The 17,802-nt window shown below is 39.1% G+C and overlaps 1 protein-coding gene and 1 long non-coding RNA gene across 5 annotated transcripts in view; one reads left to right on the forward strand and one right to left on the reverse strand.

Annotated features, from left to right (window-relative positions):
* The window catches only part of LOC111926827 (uncharacterized), a 6,562-nt gene extending 1,866 nt beyond the window's left edge, over positions 1-4,696 (forward strand). Inside the window, exons 2-4 of one of the 3 annotated variants that reach the window (XR_015283338.1) lie at positions 1,251-2,440; positions 2,852-2,931; positions 3,041-4,696. Coding sequence is in view for 2 of the 3 variants with exons in the window: in XM_023923559.2 (XP_023779327.2) it covers positions 1,251-2,440; positions 3,041-3,244 (1,394 nt within the window). In the remaining variant the exon portion in view is untranslated. The remainder of the gene's footprint in view (positions 1-1,250; positions 2,441-2,851; positions 2,932-3,040) is intronic. The other 2 variants (XM_086877661.1, XM_023923559.2) reach the window with 2 other exon arrangements.
* A 746-nt stretch (positions 4,697-5,442) lies between these two features.
* Positions 5,443-17,802, reverse strand: part of LOC111926828 (uncharacterized) — a 33,587-nt gene continuing 21,227 nt past the window's right edge. The window contains exons 1-3 of one of the 2 annotated variants that reach the window (XR_002863202.2): positions 7,106-7,200; positions 6,124-6,267; positions 5,732-5,809 (exon numbers count right to left, since the gene is read on the reverse strand). This is a non-coding gene — a long non-coding RNA (uncharacterized LOC111926828). Of the gene's footprint in view, positions 5,810-6,123; positions 6,268-7,105; positions 7,201-17,802 lie in introns of those variants that run through there. The other variant, XR_015283339.1, reaches the window with a different exon arrangement.

A 17,802-nucleotide genomic window follows, 5' to 3' on the forward strand; every position in this document is an offset into this window, starting at 1 on the left:
TAGATCACTAGATCAATCCGTTCAGAGCTTTCACAGGCAAGCTATGATTTCTGAGAATCAGAGACTTTCTCTCTGCAGTGATATTTGCCTCTTTTTCAGCTGGCTTTACAATTAACCAGGATTTCTCTAGCTCAAAAATAGAAACCTTTTTTTTTTTTTTTCTTGAATTTTAATTTGATCGCTAGATAAGGATGAAATGGCAATTCATAGATAAAAGGACTCAGAAAAGTTAATTTTCATGATCCTAAACAGAGGTTCACTGACCTTGGCTTTATTACATTTCTTATTGTAAGTTAAGTAGTAGAATCTCTTCAGTTATGGAGGTGAAGCTCATTGTGTTTTTTAATGTTTAGGAAGGCTAAAATATACCTTAGAGTTGTGTAATTGACATACAAATAATGGGAGTGTATATGTTTCCTTTCTACAAAATCAAGTCTGTACTCAAGAGGAGCAGGTTATTTCTAGGAGACTATAACCTCTGGAGAAGCAGCAGTTAATTCAAGGTTAATCTGTTAATTTCTCTCAGGATAAAAGTTTAAATTTTATGTTTTCTTTTCCTGTACATTCAACTATGATCTTATGATTATTTAGCATTTTACAATTTCACTGATGCTTAGATTTTAGTATGTGTCAGATAAACATCTGAACTTGTTTTTTTAAATTTTTTTTACATCTTTATTAAAAGCCATGACAAAGCCACTGGGTCTGATTGTGCTGCAGCAGAGAGTAGTGTAGGCTGGGGTTGACTGCTGAAGTCAAAGCATTCTGCAAGCAAAGTACAAAACTGATTGTAAAGCTCTTTGGTTAAGACCATTTTTATTAAAAATGTGCATTGATTTCAATGGTGTTGTGTCTAAGAAGATTGTATCTTCTGACATGAGGGGGTGCTACATCTAAACAAAATAGATCCTGTCCACCAGCAGCTTGCAGTATTGTATAAATTCCTATGGAAGCAAGCAGAAACTCACTGCCAACTTAAGACTGGAAGTATCTCACAGCAAATTACTATTGCAGAAAAATTCTACTGGCTAGATGAGCTGTAGTCAAATGACAAACATGCTTCTGTTAATTAATTTTTTTTTGAGGTAACAAAGAAAAATCTCTGTGTGCATTTACAAACATGTAATCACATTTTGATTTCTGTCCACTTTTATTATAAGCATGTCAGGCTGCACAAGTGAAGTCCTTCAGGAAAGAGCTGAAAATAGATGAGACCTGCTGAAACTCCTTTTGCATTCTCTTTCCTCCAGAAGCCTTTCCAATTTGTACAACTACCCCCTCACAAAGGCTCATCTGTCTAAATCTGTCTAAGGAGGTGGATACCAGGGTTACATCTGCTCTGGTGGGAGAGGATCAGCAAATGAGCAGCAAGGAAGATTTCAACAGGCTAGAAAATAGTGTCATGACCTCTGCTGGCAGAGGAGAGTTCTCAACCGATTTTAAGACACAAAGTAATGAAAACTTGGCTGCAAAGCACTCACCGCAAAGTGGTTTCTCACTAAGTTATGCTAACCAAGAAGACAAAGTACCCGCTTCTGAAATCTCTGATCCTCTTAAAGTTACTGAAGAACCTCAGGCACAGATTTTAAAACCTGATCTAGAGATACCACATCAAGCTAAAGTCACATCAATACCACTATCTTTTTTCCCATCTAAATTTCAGCAATTACTGTTAGCTGCAGCAAGAAGGGTCTCTGAGGCAAGGCAATCTACAGAAACACAATCTGTAATTTACATATGGCCAGTAATAAAGATGCAAGAGAGTTCCAGATCCTTCTGGCAAAATTTTTCAAAGTCTTTAATATCAAGCAGCCCAGACTTAACAAGTCACTGTTCTAGTCCTGATGTAACTGAAGATGAGAAATGTTCCCAGATAATCCCAGTGAAAGAAGTTGCACAAAAAGAGCCAGATGGAAAGACAGCAAGATTCTATCCTCTTATTGTAAAGTCATCTAACAGTGCTGTTTCAGAAATTTTAAAGTCACTCACCAGTATCAAGAATAAGGATTATAAGAATATGTTAGTACTTTCATCTGTTAGTTCTATTGCACAGCAACTGGAAATTCCTCTCTTTAAGGGAAATGCTCTAATGATCTATAATGGTCAAGTCTACCTTCTATATGTAATGAGGCATGAAGATCTGGCAGCAGAAATGAAGATATCTGGCCACCATATGTTGTTTATGAAGACCATTGTTTGGCTCATTACATGTCGTTCTGTCCGTAAACTAACATTCCAAGTTTCACATCCACTGCTGTTGAGACAGGATGCTGTGAAACAGAATACAAAATGTGTTCCAGCCTGTGCTACCCCCACACCCCAAGAGAAAGCATTAAATGAAACACATTTCTCTTCACACAAGATGATTACAATCTCTCAGCCCGAGAACTGCTCCCTTCTTGCAGGGAAAAGGCAGCAGGTGGTAACCCATGACGATCAGGTGAGTGCCTATGTATGAACAGTAAATTGATCTCCTCTTAGACATAGCTGAGCACAAAGTGCACTGTTCATAATATTCATAACAGGCTGTGAAAGATGAATTACCTTTTTTTTCAGTTTTTGTGGGGAAGCTAAACAGAAATTCAGCAGATACAATCACTGTAGAAGAAATAAATTTAAGGCTTACGGGCCTATAAGACTTTACTGTTTTAAAAATATAATGCTGAGAAAAAAAAATTCTTGAGATATACCAAGATTTTTCTAGTATTTGAACATCACAAATGCATTGCAGTCTATTGTTATTTTAAGAACAGTAGAGCAAAATTTAATATAATAGCAAGATATTTCCCAAGGGAGAAGGTTGGGTTTCTGAAAACAGGTTGACGAGTTCCATCATGATAATTTTTTTAAGTAACAGTGGAAGAATAGAGAAGGGCTGGCATGCAAGATCCCTCCTGAATTAAATTCTTCTTGCAAAGCCACATCCTCAAGGTATGTGAGACTGTAGAAAAAAATCAGTGAAAATAAACTGGGCTGGGAGGAAAAATGACTACTCAACACTCACTTCCTGGTAGTCAAGTTCTGCTCTTTCCCATTTCAGTTCCTCAGCAAGACTGCATTCCCATCCAAAGAAGACTTGCAAGAAAGAAATTATGAAGAAGAACACCAGGATAAAGACAAGGAAATAATGAAGAAATTTGGTCTTGTTAAAGGTGCAAGAGTTGTTCTCAACAGGCAAAGTGTCTCTGAGCTTAGGAAGTGGACTGCCAAACCTTCTTCATGCAAAAAGAAAGATTTTTTTTAGGGCCATTAGGACAGAGAACTGAGGAAAGTGCCACACATACTTAACTCTCTGTACATAATATGGAGCATACTTCACTTTGAAGTATTTCTTATACAGCATTAGTATAATTCTCAAATATTTGTGCATTTAATCCCATAACATAAAACACTTTCTCCAAAAACTGCAGATAAAATGCCAGCTACTGCCGAAGTCTTTTCTAACTATGCCTTCTCTTTGGCACTCTTACAGCTGCAACTAAAAGTAGAAAAAGTGCCTGCTGATCTCTTACTGATAGCAATGTTTTGCAGGCTGTCTGTGCCAATCTGTGTCTCATAGGCAGAAACAGGAAGCTCTCCACACCTGTGCTGGGCTTTTTCTGGTTTGAGCGTTGCTATTCATTTCAAGTGAAGGTGCCAGAAGTGCAAGATGCTTGTTTATAGTCATTGACCTGCTTTGGAGAAAGTCTTGCCCTATGGCTTTGCTTAGAAGTATTATTTGGCAGTTTTGCCTGGTATCAGAGCCTCTGGGAATAGGTGTTTGCTTTCTCTAATCCCTGACATTTTCAAACTCACAGTTCAGATTCACCTCTTGTTTCCATTTTGTATTTTTCTACAACAAAGCTCTTAAGATTTCTTCAGCAGGTAAATTGGGCATGAATTTCCAGAATCCTGGATCATTTCAGTATACCTGTGTTCAAATTGTTACTCTGCAGATTAATTAGTGATCAATAATAAATCAGTATTTCTCCTTAATCTATTTATTATCTCATATTCAGCACTAAAGTTCCATTTCTGTCAAGTGGATGTTAAGCCATCATCACTCAGCCTTTCCAAGATCTTTGAGAATGGTCTGTTTTTGTTGTCTCTGAATGGGAGCATCTTTGGTCTACCCTCAGCATTCATGAAAATATACTGTATCTTCTTGTGAAATATTTTGAGGTTTGGTAGAGCAGAACTCTCCAAAGAATATATTAAAAAAACACAGGTACAACTCCTGGATTAGTTTTGGGTTGGTTTTTTTTTTTTTTTCCCCTTTTTGCCAGGACTCAAAGGAAAGTAAGAAAATTACTATTGGCTGTCATTTCTCCTAAAATTTTCTTCCCAGTAAATATGCCAAGGCAGACCCTTAGAATAATCAAATTTTTATGGCATTTCTCCATCTATATATGTTATAATTTCTCAACATGTGTTCCAGAAATCAGATAAGATCAAATACTTAGCAAAATATTTTATGTTTGGCTGTTTCATACAAATGCTTCCACTCCCTGGACTGCTATTGAGAAGTTTCAGCTACACCAGTGTTATTAGTAGTTCTCTTTAACATGAACTGTTATTGTGACTGCTTTTCAGTATTTTCTGCTGCCATGTCTTTTCCTTTGCAGATTACATTCATTTTGTTACATTCTATCATTTCACACGGACTGTGTTCTTTGCATGTAGAACCATTCAAATAATAAAAAGATGCTACATCTTCTTTAAGCTGTTCTTCCTCATTTACATCCTGCTCTGGTTTCTTTCATGAAAATTGAGCTCATGTAGAGGTTGTGACAGTGGGATTAACCTACATTTGTTGAATCTAGATAGAGGACCTTTCAAATCCAAGTGCCCCTGGCTAAAGGGAACACCTGTTCAAAATGTTTTGTTTTATATGCAAGACATGATTTACAAGAATAATAATAGCTATTATCAAAGGAACTGGAATATCCAAAAAAACCACATCATATTCTGACATGGAATGAAATGGAAGAATAATTGTTAAGGATGTAATTAAATGCATAATATATCTACTATTCAATACATAAACAATAGTTAGTGTTCAAAGAGCAAAGTGGTTGATGGAGCAAGAGAAGAGTGGTACCTAGGTTACTATCTTGGTTTGAAAAAGACAGGTGTCTGCTAAGGAAGGCAGAAACTTTCCTTGAAATAAATAAAAATGTCCCCACCATGTCCCCCTTTAAAATCTTATAATTTTGAAATCAAGGTGCTCTCAGGCAAAATATGGGAATAGGAATAACAGTTCTTTACTAAGGAAATTAAAATTAAAATACAGTAGTACAAAAAAGAAAACAAACAAAAAAAACCCCTCACTGACAGAGTCAGAATACAACCTGACACCCTGTGGGTCAGGGTGTTTGTAGCAGTCTGATTAAATGGTGGCTGCAGTCCTCCTGCAGTGACAGATGTGATAATGTTGAAGCAGTGAGCCTATAGAACGGCGTATTTTTTTTTCTGAAGGTCTAGTGGTGGTGTAGATAGGTCCAGTCTCTCCTCTGGGAATCCAGTGGAGAAAGGCTGCTTTTGGTGCTCTGAGTCTTGAAAGATATCCAGGTAGGAATGCTTGGCTCCTCCCTCTAAGTGGACCACCTCATGCTGGGATGATGTAATTTTATCAGTCATGCTGTGAGATTCAATGGCCCGTTAGCAGAAGATATCCCCCTGGAGGGAGGATGGGTCATGGAAGAGATAAAGAACACTGCCCCACCTGGTTTTAACAGCTGGTAACAGAATACATACTTTTGGTTACTTCTTGCATTGCAACCCAAGACGGTTCCGTCCAGAGGGCAAGAGAAGGACAGATCCTAAAAGACTGTGGAACATAGAGATAGGGGAGTAAGAATTACAAGGTATTGTAAACAGCACATACAAATCATGATTCGGAAATTACAATTTAACATAGAACCAATGCCTAAATTGTTTACCTGATTTTGGTATTCAATATGATTATTAATTCTAGTGGATAGTAATGTGCTTCATCAAAATCCTTCAGCTCAGTCCCATTACCAAAACACATAGGAGCTGATGGCAAATGCAGTCATGTACCTTTGTTGGGAGCTCTAATAAGCACCCTGAGGGAAGAGTCCTTAATTTTCAGTCACATGATGATGAAGTTGCTGAACTTACCAACCATTGCAGCTTCTGAGCTCCCCCTTTTGGCCAGGGGCCAAGCAGCTTCCACCTTCTACAGTTCCTCCTCCCCTTCTGTATGGAAGGTCACTGTCCTCTCCCACAGGAACCACCACCCTCACCACTTTGGAGCCTCCAGCTCTAAGAATGTGAGAAAAACCAGGTGAAAATCTATTGGTTGTGTTACATGTGACGTAAAAGGGATAGACCTAACCTTTGCTTCTGGCCTACATATTTTATAGATTTATAAACTATACCATTTTATAGATTTATAAACTATACTATACTATAGATTTATTGACTTAAAAACCTATCTAGATTTTGACAGAGTAAATTCCCTTCCAACTACAGCAGTCAGATTATTAGTTTCTGGAACTATATGTAAAAGCATCTGTTAAAACCTAGTTTGATTTAACCAGTTATTTAGAGAGAAACAATGTTAGGAAACACAGTAGGACTTTAAATGTAGGTAATTCCCTTCTGTGTTTCTCATTAGATCAATCAATCATTACAATCCACTATCTTTATATATTTCCTTTGTGTACAAAAACTCCACAAGTCAAGAAACACAAATGTCCTAAGTTTAGATGAGAGGATGAAGCCATCCAAGTTAGAACGGAGGACAGCCAGGAAAGGGGGTTTCCTGTTAACAGGAAACATTTTTTTCAGAATTTGGTTTCAGTCTGAACTAGATGAAATATTTTTATTCTTCCCAGTTCTCCAGTCAGCAGGAAGCTGCTCAGACACTGGAATGGCTCAGCTAAGCTCCCTTTAATACAACAGTAAAGCCAGGTATCAGCATCACTGAAGGCTGGGGCTTCCCAGATTCCCTGACTCCTTGGCCTGTCTCCCAGGGGATGGCTGGGGGGTTACTTCAGGATTCTGGACATTCAGCGAAAGTTCACTAAGTGCAAGAAATTTTAGACTCTAAAACATGGATTCTATCAAAATTTGTTGCATGAGGAAACTTTAAACCTACTCTTTTCATCTGGAAGCTCTGTGTAAGGCACCGGTCTTCATAACACAAAGGAGAAAGGCAGTGGGTACAGAACCATTTGTGTAGTCGTGATAGCACTAAGAACAATGGGAACTGAAGTTACTAATTACAGAAACTCCTTGCAACACACTTGAGTGTCAGAAATCTTTTTCTAGTCTCTCTTCTAAGTGTGATGTTCTGAGAGTGGCTGAGCTTCAGCTGTCTGCACTCCAAAACCACTGTCCCACATGAGACAGTGCCCAAAGACACATTACTGTTTCTTTTGTCCCTTAAAAACACAAGAAACTTTTCCACTGCTCAGGATAGAAACCATGGCAAGATGCTCCTTTTGTACAGGGTATGTTTTGCACCCAGCACAAGAGGGGTCTTTAGCACTCATCTGACACTAACAAGAAGAAAATACAAATAATACCTCCCCCCACCAATTAAAACCATCATCAACATATATAATTCTGTATCAGGTGGTTATTCAGCTATATTATTTTGGACATATAAGGGATTTTTTTTGTTGTTGTTTAATTAGCAGTCCAGCTCTGGGGTTAGACTATTACACATTAGTATGAGAATGAGGTCTAGTACATTGCTGGCTATGAAGCCAAGGAAAATTCAAGGTATCTGTAATCTTGACAGAAGTACTCAGAAATATTACAAGATGATACTTCTAGACTTTCAGATTTTCCAGTGCACTCCAAAAAGGGACAATTAACTCTGCTGGGCAATTATCCTAAATAAGCCATATCTGAACCTTGGGCTGCAGCACATACATCCTGGATTGTTTGAACTTCACCTGATATATTGTATTGTGCAAGAAATGTTTTGTGTCTCTTAGAGACCTTCATATAGGCAGATCTCTTACAGCCCTAGTTTCTACTGCCATCTGTTAGGAAAAAGTATTACTCACTGCATGCTTGAAGCCCAAATCATTCTGGAACACACTCACATTTTGTTCATGTCTTTCTGGAAGCTCAGTGACCACAGGGAATAAACTCCCAGCCTCTAAATGGTTTTCTGCCTTTCAGGTAAACACAAATGTCCCCTGTAGGTTTGCACAGAGCCAGAGGCTGACTGAAGTTTTTTGAGTTTTCATTACGCTCTGTCACAGTGTGGTTAAAGTAGAAAACATCTTATATGAAAGATTACACCTTCTCCTTCTGCAGACTTGCTTCTCGTGTTCCTGAGTCAGTACTGACTGTGGAAACCGCTACCTCCCATTTTCTTTTTTTTAAAAATAGCACAGAAAAGCAAATCAAACAGTATGCAAAAATCTTATAACTTGGGCACTCAAATTTAGCAAACAGGGACAACGGTCAATCTGGAAGCTGCAGAAGAGTGGGGCAATCTGCGTAAAGGCAGGCCAGTACTTGTTGATTAATTTGATCATCCAAAGTAAATATTTGGTTTTAATTCTTATTTCTGAGAATAAAATAAGTGTTTTGTTTTCACAATACAGGAACATTTATAAAGATGAGTAGTATGTCAGACTGGGAGAACAGGGGATGATTGTTCTTTTCTGAAGTACCAGAATGAGGGCTCATTAGATTAAACTGCTAACAACCAGAAGGTTCAGAATAAACAAATAGAGGTGGTTCCTCATGCCACCTGTAGCTAAGTTGTAGGAATCACTGCTAGCAGACTTTTGCAAATACTTAAGCCTATACTAGCATGAATTAAAAAGGCTAATGGACAGAGTAATAGAAAGACATCTGAGGGTATTAATTGCTATCCCTGGCTTGGGAAATCATTGCACTTCAAATAGCAGAGGGTGGACCAGTGTAATTTCATGTTCTCATATGCTCCTTTAGACATTTTAGTAATGTTAGGACAAAAAACTTTGGGTCAGACCACAGGTCCATTTAGCCCCATAGTGTGTTCTCAGCTTTGGTTGGTATTGAAAGCATGGTTCAAAGGCAGTGCTGGCTACAGGTGGCCACTGATACTGGCCAAAGCCACAAACTGGAAGATGACTGGACTGAGATGTCAGTGATGCTGCACAAAGGTCACTGCTGCCACCAGCAAGACACCTGAAGCAGAGGAGGTAGGGAGACACCAACATGGCATCTGCACTGAAGTGACTGTAAGTTGGCTTAGAGACTCAGTGGTGTGTGCAATTTACACAGTTCTCAGAAGAACAAAAAAATAACACATCCTAAACCTTTACCTTGATGAATTTTGCTCTTGCATCATTACTAGGTGTATGAATAAATTTCAGTCTCCTTACATTTATTCATTATTCAAAGCAGTCAGACAAAAATTACCTAGTCCATAATGTAAAAGTACACGTGCAAGTCATAACACGCAACTGTAGCTTTTAATGGAGAAATGAACTTCTCAAAATCATTCTAGAGAGAATATTCATAGGATATCCCCAATTCTGAGCATAGTAAGTAATAATAGCCACTTCTTTCTCTTTGTATTTCAAGATATGAAGTGTATTCCAAATGAGGACAAAGTAGTACTGTGCTAATCACTGCCCAAAGTACAAATGAGAAAGTTGGCACCTCTTTTTTGTAGATATTGTTAAAAATCCCATCAGAAGTGAAAGAGGCTCCAAAGGCACCCAGGAGGGCTGTGACACAGCTAAGAAGTTAATCCAGAGTCTCAATCTTCACATAAGGCAAACCCTTCTTGTGCTAATTCTTCACTGGCAGACAAAAGTATAATTTTATAATGATCACTGCCTGGTGCCAGAATGTTAGAGCCAGCTCACAGTGGGCTGGAACCAACCCAGGTTAGTTTCCTGTACTTGCACTTACGGGAAACTAAGAAAAAATAGTCATACAAAAGTGGCAAGGTGGCTAGGTCAATGGAGTTTAATGGTAAGAATATTTTCACCAGATATCAAACTGCATTGCATTGGAGGTTGTGTTGGCCTGAGAGAGGGAAGGCAGTTTCATGTATTGGTATCCTCATGAGTGAGACTTGATGTGCGTAGGACATGGATCCTGCTCCTGTTCAGGTAAAAACAAACTTCAAAAGATGTTCTACTTGAACAAAATCTCTCCTAAAAAGGTATTTAAATCTTCATGGAATAATGGGAATCAGTCTGGGCAGCTGGCTGCCCAGTTTTAGTTCTGTGAGTCCAGCTAAAGTAATTCTTGATTAGCAACTCCCTCACCCCACTTCCTCTTCTTTGTGGCATTACCATGCTAGACACTAACTCACCGCTCTGCAGATGTATGTCAGAGAGGCAAAATATCTCCTCATCTTTAGGCGGTTTGCCACCATCTGTCACCAAGCCCATTTCAAAGACAACTGCAGAAAGCTGGATCAGAAAGCAGATTTAAAACCACATTACACATGGGAAGCAAATGCTATCCAGGAAACCTTTTTACAGGTCTAAATTATAAATCATTCCTTGTAAGAATTTTTATTTTGGAGAAGTGTTTGGTGAGATGCTCCATTTGACCACAGACAACTGGGCTGTTTAATCATTTAGTATCATTTTCTTCCATAGCAATTTATTTAATCCACTGTGCATATCTGACTTCATATGTTCAGTGGACAAGAAGAAAAAACATACATACATACATACATACATACATATATACATATATATTTGTGTATATATATGTGTGTGTGTGTATGTTCTTAGAATGATATATAATAATATATATTTTTTGTATACAACTATGCACACAAAAAAATCTGCAGTGTCTGATGTAATTACAGCTTCTCATCTTAAAATAAAGAAAATACAAGAACGGAATTAACTCAGGTCCCGGGGGATACTGAAATTTCAAGGACAAGAAGAGTTCTTATGTTAATAAAACGTTTATTTTCAGATTTTGCACTTAACAGTTGCATGGAGTTAATGCTACGTAAGAGATGGGGACAAGAGTGAGTCTGAGTAATTTGGTTTGATTTTCCACAATAAAAAGTGATGGAAATGTATGCCTCAGCTGTTGCAAAGTTAACTTGATTTCTCAATAAGCTCTTAGTGATACATTGAAACACACTTCAGTATTTAGATTTCAAGATCATATTCCACTTAATTCAGTGTAGCAAGACACTGTTCACAGATAGATGTAAGAAAGCCAGTATATGAAGAACTAATGGGAAAAGGAAAAGCTGTTTGAAGGAGAGAATACTATAAACTCAGAAAAGCACCTGAAGAAATATTTAAGGATATATTAAAACAGAGCGAGGGAAACTCTTGCTTTTTCTGTCTAAAAGTTTAATGTGTCCTTCTGCAGTCTGACCACAGCCTTCTTGGAGTTGTTTGGTATAAGCAAAAACCCCTGACCTGCAAGCAGAAATAGTTTCAGACACGAATACTTCTGACTGCTGAGCCCAAGAGACCTCGGTAGCAGCCTAAAACATCCATCACGCTGGTGCAAACAGCCAAGTGTGCATGTGAGGGGAGAGGATTTACTTTTGTCAGAAGCTAACACTTGTCCATAACCACTTGTGGGCAATGCCAGTGGCTCCCTCTGGACCATTATTTTCTAAGTGTGGTTCAACCTTGTATTTGAGAGATCCTCTTTAAAACTAGAGGAACATTTACACTTTGTTTGTCCTCTGTTAAAAATGATGCTATACTTGGGCACAACAGAAACTAAAGTGACACTATCCTATGCATTTGCTCCAAAAGTCTTCATCACAGACAAACTGATATGAGATATTGACAATATGAAGGATCTATATCAGAAACCTAGCATTGAACGACCCAGATACCAATACTCTAAGTCACTTGATCCTTAAGTATGGGCTTCCTGAGGTTACCAACAGGAGCCATTCAATATTCCACAACTGCCAGCTACCACATCTACCCTGTGTAGCTATGTCTTTTTATAGGATGAGACTTTCATCAGATCTCGGATCTGCTTTACCTAATCTTTAATTTAAAACATGGAAAAAGTCCTCTTCAGCAGTATTTCCCATGCAGGATTCTTCTTGCTCTGAGAGTCTCCCTTACAAACATCGAGGTGTCAGGGCAAAGTCCATTCTCTCGTGCTGGCAGTCACTGTATGGCCAGAGTCACCAACAGTAACAACTGCAGATCTATTCCTGACCTTGGTTCTTGCTGGCTGCACTGTGAAACTGGCATTGCATTGCTTCTCCAGGTACTATTTGAAAGAGCATAGAGAACCTGAAAGCATACAGGTAATGAAAGCCACCTGCTTTCCAACTACAAGGGTTTCCCTCTCTCCCTCTCTCCACTGGCCATACACAGCACCTAAGAAAACAGGGCTCCGGCCCTCATCATCTGCAGTTAGATTCCTGAAACAGACCATTTTGTGTATCTGCTAACATACATGTTTGGGCTATGATTTGCAGTAATCCCATATCAGTCCATAGCACTTGTCAGCATTTTTATATCCAATAAACTGTTCGCATTTCTCCAGAGCCTTGTTCATAGCACATGAGTATGAGCTGACCTCAGCAATGCATTTGTTATGCAGCCAAGTACGTGATATGGCTCAGGGGCTTGGCCAGCTTCCCAGGACTTGTTTAAGATCACAGAACTCAGTAGAGCCACCAAGAAGAGCTATCTGGGGGTCCCTCTTCAAAAATAGCTGAGCAACATCCTCCTCTTTTACATACATTAATCTTGGCATTTTTCCTAACATCTTAGAAAATTCCCTAAAAAAGATTTCTGTAACAAGGTAACGGTCTTGACACTATAGAGAAGAAATTTAATCTTTCATTTATACTTATATTTTTTTTTGTCTATGGTGTTTGGATTTGGACATGTCTAAGCCTTAGACATTTCTGCTGAAATCATTTAAAAGGGACTTCAGGTCCTGAGAGCCATAGTTTCTGGGTACCTAAATGGGGGTACCTTAGAGTCCAGATTTTCATTAAGGACAGAACAATTTCCCAGTAGACAGAACAATTTCTCAGGCCTCTTAAACATCTGCCTGAGAAAAGAGGTCTCCAAGGAGTCAGAGTCACTCTTGGAAACTCTGGCACTGCTCCCCTGATGAGACTTTCAATCCTGAAAGAGAGCTTGACTCTCTTGACCCTTCTGTCAAAAGGGTCAAACAACAAAGCTGCCAGCTTCACAGGGACATGTTGAAACTATTTTTAAAATTCTCTACTGTCTGTCAGTTATAACACCCTTTTTGAAGGTTAAAATAGAAACCCGTTTCCAGTATCTACAAACCAAAACCCAACGGATACTTTTGGCATTGTCTGACACATTCTTGAGAGCCTCAACAGGGAGGCAAGGAAAAATCTGGACATAAAGCCAAAGACATCCTATCTGAAAAGAACTGAACTACACTGGACAAAGTACTTAAAAGCCTTATGTGGAAGGAAAACCGTTTCAAATAATATTATGATCATATTTGGACAAAAAGTAACTTTTATATCCATATTTGCAGAGCAAGTGATGCAGTTACTTCTCACCAAGGCACCAGCACCAAGTTCAGTACTCATAGTAGGAGCATTACTAAAACCAGCAAACCAGAGTGCAAATGTTCTACCAAGTCAAACAGCAAGCACAATAAGATAAGTGTCATGGAGTTACTTTACCTTTAAGGAAGTTGAAGTTGCTGGGAACTGCCTGGAGTCTTTTCTCCTGACCAATTATCGGTCATTGCTGAGAATTGACAGCAGTTTAGGCCACTGAAAAGTGGGATCAACTTGTGAACCCTACCTTAAGATGTAAAACCAGAACTCTCTTGTTCTCTTTGTTTCCTGGCTGTAAAGGGTGGCGGAGCTCCAGGCCTCCCGTTCCCTGCTCAGGCCATGCGGCCGGGCAGGGACTGGGCTGGGCCCAGCGTCTCCCGGCCGGGAGATGGGGGGGCCTGGGGAAGGTTTTCCTCAGGCCCGGGCCGGGCCGGGCCGGGCCGATCTCTGGCTCAGCTGCAGGTTTTGCTGTAACTAAATTCACGAGAAACTGCCCAGTGAAGAAGGAGAGAGGCTCTGGACCTGCAGCGGGCTAGGGCGGTGACTACATTCTCTAGAGCAGCCATGAGGAACTTTCCATCGCAGACGGCTCCAGCTCCTGCACTGGCCGAGGCCACAGAGCCATCTACAAAAGCCTGGGCAAGATTTTAACTCTTTCATTACCCAGATGAGACTTGCGGATTAATCTTTTTATCCAGAGAGAGAAAAAGAGAGTGATCAACATGAAAAGAGACTTTATAAACTACCAGTGACAGGAAAGAAAAGAAGCTTCAGAAAAGGTAGAGAATTAAGAAGATGCTTTAATTAAGCTGAAATATCTCCCTGTTAAAACTATGGAGATGGACAATGAAGTCCTGAAAAGAACTCCTTTAATTCATGATACAGTATGTAGGGAGGAATAAAGTGTTCAAAGTGTAAATTTGAGTAAAAAGTAGAATAATTATGGTATAGTGAAGTGCTGGGAGATTTGAAGCCTTTGAATAACTCATCCTTAAAATGCCATCCCTAGACTCATGGCCCATACACACCTCAGAGTGATGTGAAATGGGAGGAGTGGGCTCTGTTAACAGCAGTTTTGGGAAACTAACATCAGAGCAATGGAAAACTATAACAAAAATAGCTTTCTTGTGAAAAACTCCATAAATTAACATGAAGAAACTTCTGTTTCTCTACAAAGACTGGTGAAAAGACTGTAGCAAGAATTGGGACTGTTTTAACCACCAAAGTTCCAAAGTTTTTGTCTCTGTTGTCATGTGAACAAGGGAATGGTGGGTAGCTAGGGGATGAAAAGGTTTTTCTGGAAGTTTATTCTGGTGTTCTTATTATTGTAGTTTGTCAATAAACTTTCTTTTTTCCTTTTAAGTTTTATGCCTGTTTTGCTCGTTCTAATCCATATCTCACAGCAAGAAATAAGTAATTTTCTTAGTTATTTGTTTGAAACCACGACAATAAGAAAGAAATTGTGTCTCATGATTCCAGTCCACAAGAAGAACACTGCTTTAGTTTCTCAAAGAGATGATCAAGGAAATTGCCTGGTAACAAAAACATCAATTCTGGTTTTTCTGTAGACAGAAAACATAGTACATTGATTAATACAAATGATAATAAGAGAGCAATGATAGGAAAGGAAGATAATGTTTTTCCCTTTCTAACATTTGCCCAGACCTTGAGTTCAGCCCCTGTAGGACGAAAAGCCAGTGAACCACTGGTATGGCAGGAAACAGATTGTCAAAGATGTACTTGCAGGGACTTGGACCAACAGGTTGCCAGCTCACACCAGCTTTTCTCAAAAAGAGTTGCTATTTGTTTTGTTGGTTTTTTTTTTTTTGCTTTACATCTAGTCAGAATCACCAATTTGAGCAACCCTTGCTGAAAAATACTGAGAATTTAGGTCTCAAATTCTTGTAAAATTTAAAATGCTAAACGAGGAGCATTTAGCATGTCTAAGATCTTAAACACAACTAAGGATACCCCACTATAGCTCAGCTCTTTCAATATGGATGAAAATCTAACTAATTAATATTGAGAGTGAGTTTAGAAATCTTGAAGTGAAAGACAGCACTCGAGAAAAGTACAACTGGTGCACTTGAACTCAAAAACTAGCACAAAGAAACTATTCCTTCACAATGAGCTGAACACCAGGCATACAGGTAAAGGTAAGAAAGAGAGAAGAGATTGTTTAGAGACATTTTAAGATCAAAATCTCAAGCTGTGGTACGAAAAATCATGTAATCTCTGGTTTAAAAGTAACATTACTATTTCTAATCCTTATGGCTACACCAAAAAATCATCAGAGTTATCATCTAGGTTCCATACAAGAGTTAAAACATCAAGAGACAAAGAGCCAAAAGTATATATAAACCCTAGCTAATCAACTAAGAAATACCACTGCTGGCCTTTGAACCAATCTCAGTATTTTGAGATAAATTTATAGTCTGAGTCTTATTAGTGGGTAAGTTTGGACCAAAATCAGAGATACATTACTGACCATCCCCTTAAACATAATAATACTCCATCTAGCTTTTTGGTATAAAGATTTATGAATTCAGAAATTTAGCTACTGGCACACAATTACTTCAGGCTTATCCACAAGTGTAGGCTTGCTTCTGTGTCACAGGAGGAGATACAGACAGATTCAGAGTTGCAGAAGAGAAGAAGGAAGCAAAAGATTCCCTATCTGTAACTACCCATGTTCAGGAAGCATGCAAATATTTAGGATGGCTCTTTTAAAACCTATTAAATTGGCTGGGTGAGCCTGACTGCTTGGGAGCTCTTCAGAGCCTTCTGATTATTTTCATGTACAGACAACCCTCATGAAAACATGTATTTAAGATAACTATGCATAATACTGTAAAACTTCACAGGCTTTCGCAGTGTGACAAATAAACCTTCATTTTGCCAAGTCTTATTTTTTCCCTAAGAACATCATGCTGTGATTTCTTTTCCTATTCAGTTAGGTTGCTTAAATAAATTAATCTCAGTCCATCTAGCACTGTATCATTAATTTTTAATTGTTAGTCTACAGATAACTTGACCCTCACCTCCACAGTAGCTCACATATACAGCTGAAAGCAGTGCAAGGCTCGCAGCACTTGCAAAAAGTAGATGCCTGCTTTTGGCTGTGTTGTTGCATCCCTGGGACACATTGGAGTGTTTGAGAGTACTTGCAGAGTAGATCACTTCAATATGGAGACAATGGACACATGAGAATTCAGCTCATACATGGCTGCAGACCTTGGGCTTTGGAAGAGGCTGTGAATGTGGCAATGAAACTGGACTAGATAAAGATATGGAACTCTGAGTTTGTGCTTTAATGTTCAGGACCTTACAGGATGCCTATAAGTGTTGGCTTTAGATATTCAAGCAGGTAGAAAGAGAATAATAATTCCATTTGGTCCTGTACTGATAAGATCCTCTGAGTACTCCATTCTCTACACAAAATTGCTCTATCAGTTCATGAATTACATGCATGTAAGAAAATCTTCCAGGGAAAGGAAGTAAGAAGGAATACATTCCACATTTAGGTCTGAAACCAGGTATTTCACTGCAGAAGCAGCCTAGCTGCTATGCAGACACATTAGACAACCCATTCTCTCTACTTCCAGAAAATGCAACACATTTACATTATGAGTTAGTACATGCTAACCAAAGCCTGGGTTTTTGCTCACTCTTAGCTTTCACAGACATTAGAGCCATAACTAAACATCAGGCTTGCTGGGAATTCATCTTCTTTGGCTTGCCTTCTTTCACTTTCCTCTCTAGATGCTGCCATAGGGATTTATGAACATGAAAAGAAACCACCTCTCCCCGTGAGCAGGTGATACCTGGGTGGAGCCAGACTTTTGTACTTCAGCTGCAGTGAGAGGTGATACAGGAAGCAGAGCACTGGTGTAGCAGGTTCCCTCTGCTCTACACAAAGTTGATCACAGATCTTTCTACTCAATCTACTGGGCAGAAGTCAGAAGGAAGTTGTGGAAGAACTGATACACTTCCTGAACAGCTTTGGAAAGCCCCATGCTTGACCACAGTTACAAAGAAACCCTCTGTGGTTTCCACACATCCTCCTGTCTCCGACAGGCTTTGTTCCTGTGCTGTCCATGCTGTTTCTTAACTCTTCAAATTATTCCTCTTTTCCTTCATCCTCTTAAATACAATGCACCACAATGAGTTATGGCACCATGTCAATTCTCTGGCACACGTCCTCTTTCACTTGGGCTTTCTCAGCCTGTCAACTCACCTCTACTCAAAACACCATAAGCTATACCCAGCTACTTAAGCCAACCCTTGGGCTTATCTGCCCTGATGCAAAGATCAAAGTATAGGGA

Source organism: Cyanistes caeruleus, chromosome 2, assembly GCF_971803275.1.
Source record: "Cyanistes caeruleus chromosome 2, bCyaCae1.hap1.1, whole genome shotgun sequence".
In the NCBI taxonomy this organism is placed as follows: Eukaryota; Metazoa; Chordata; class Aves; order Passeriformes; family Paridae; genus Cyanistes; species Cyanistes caeruleus.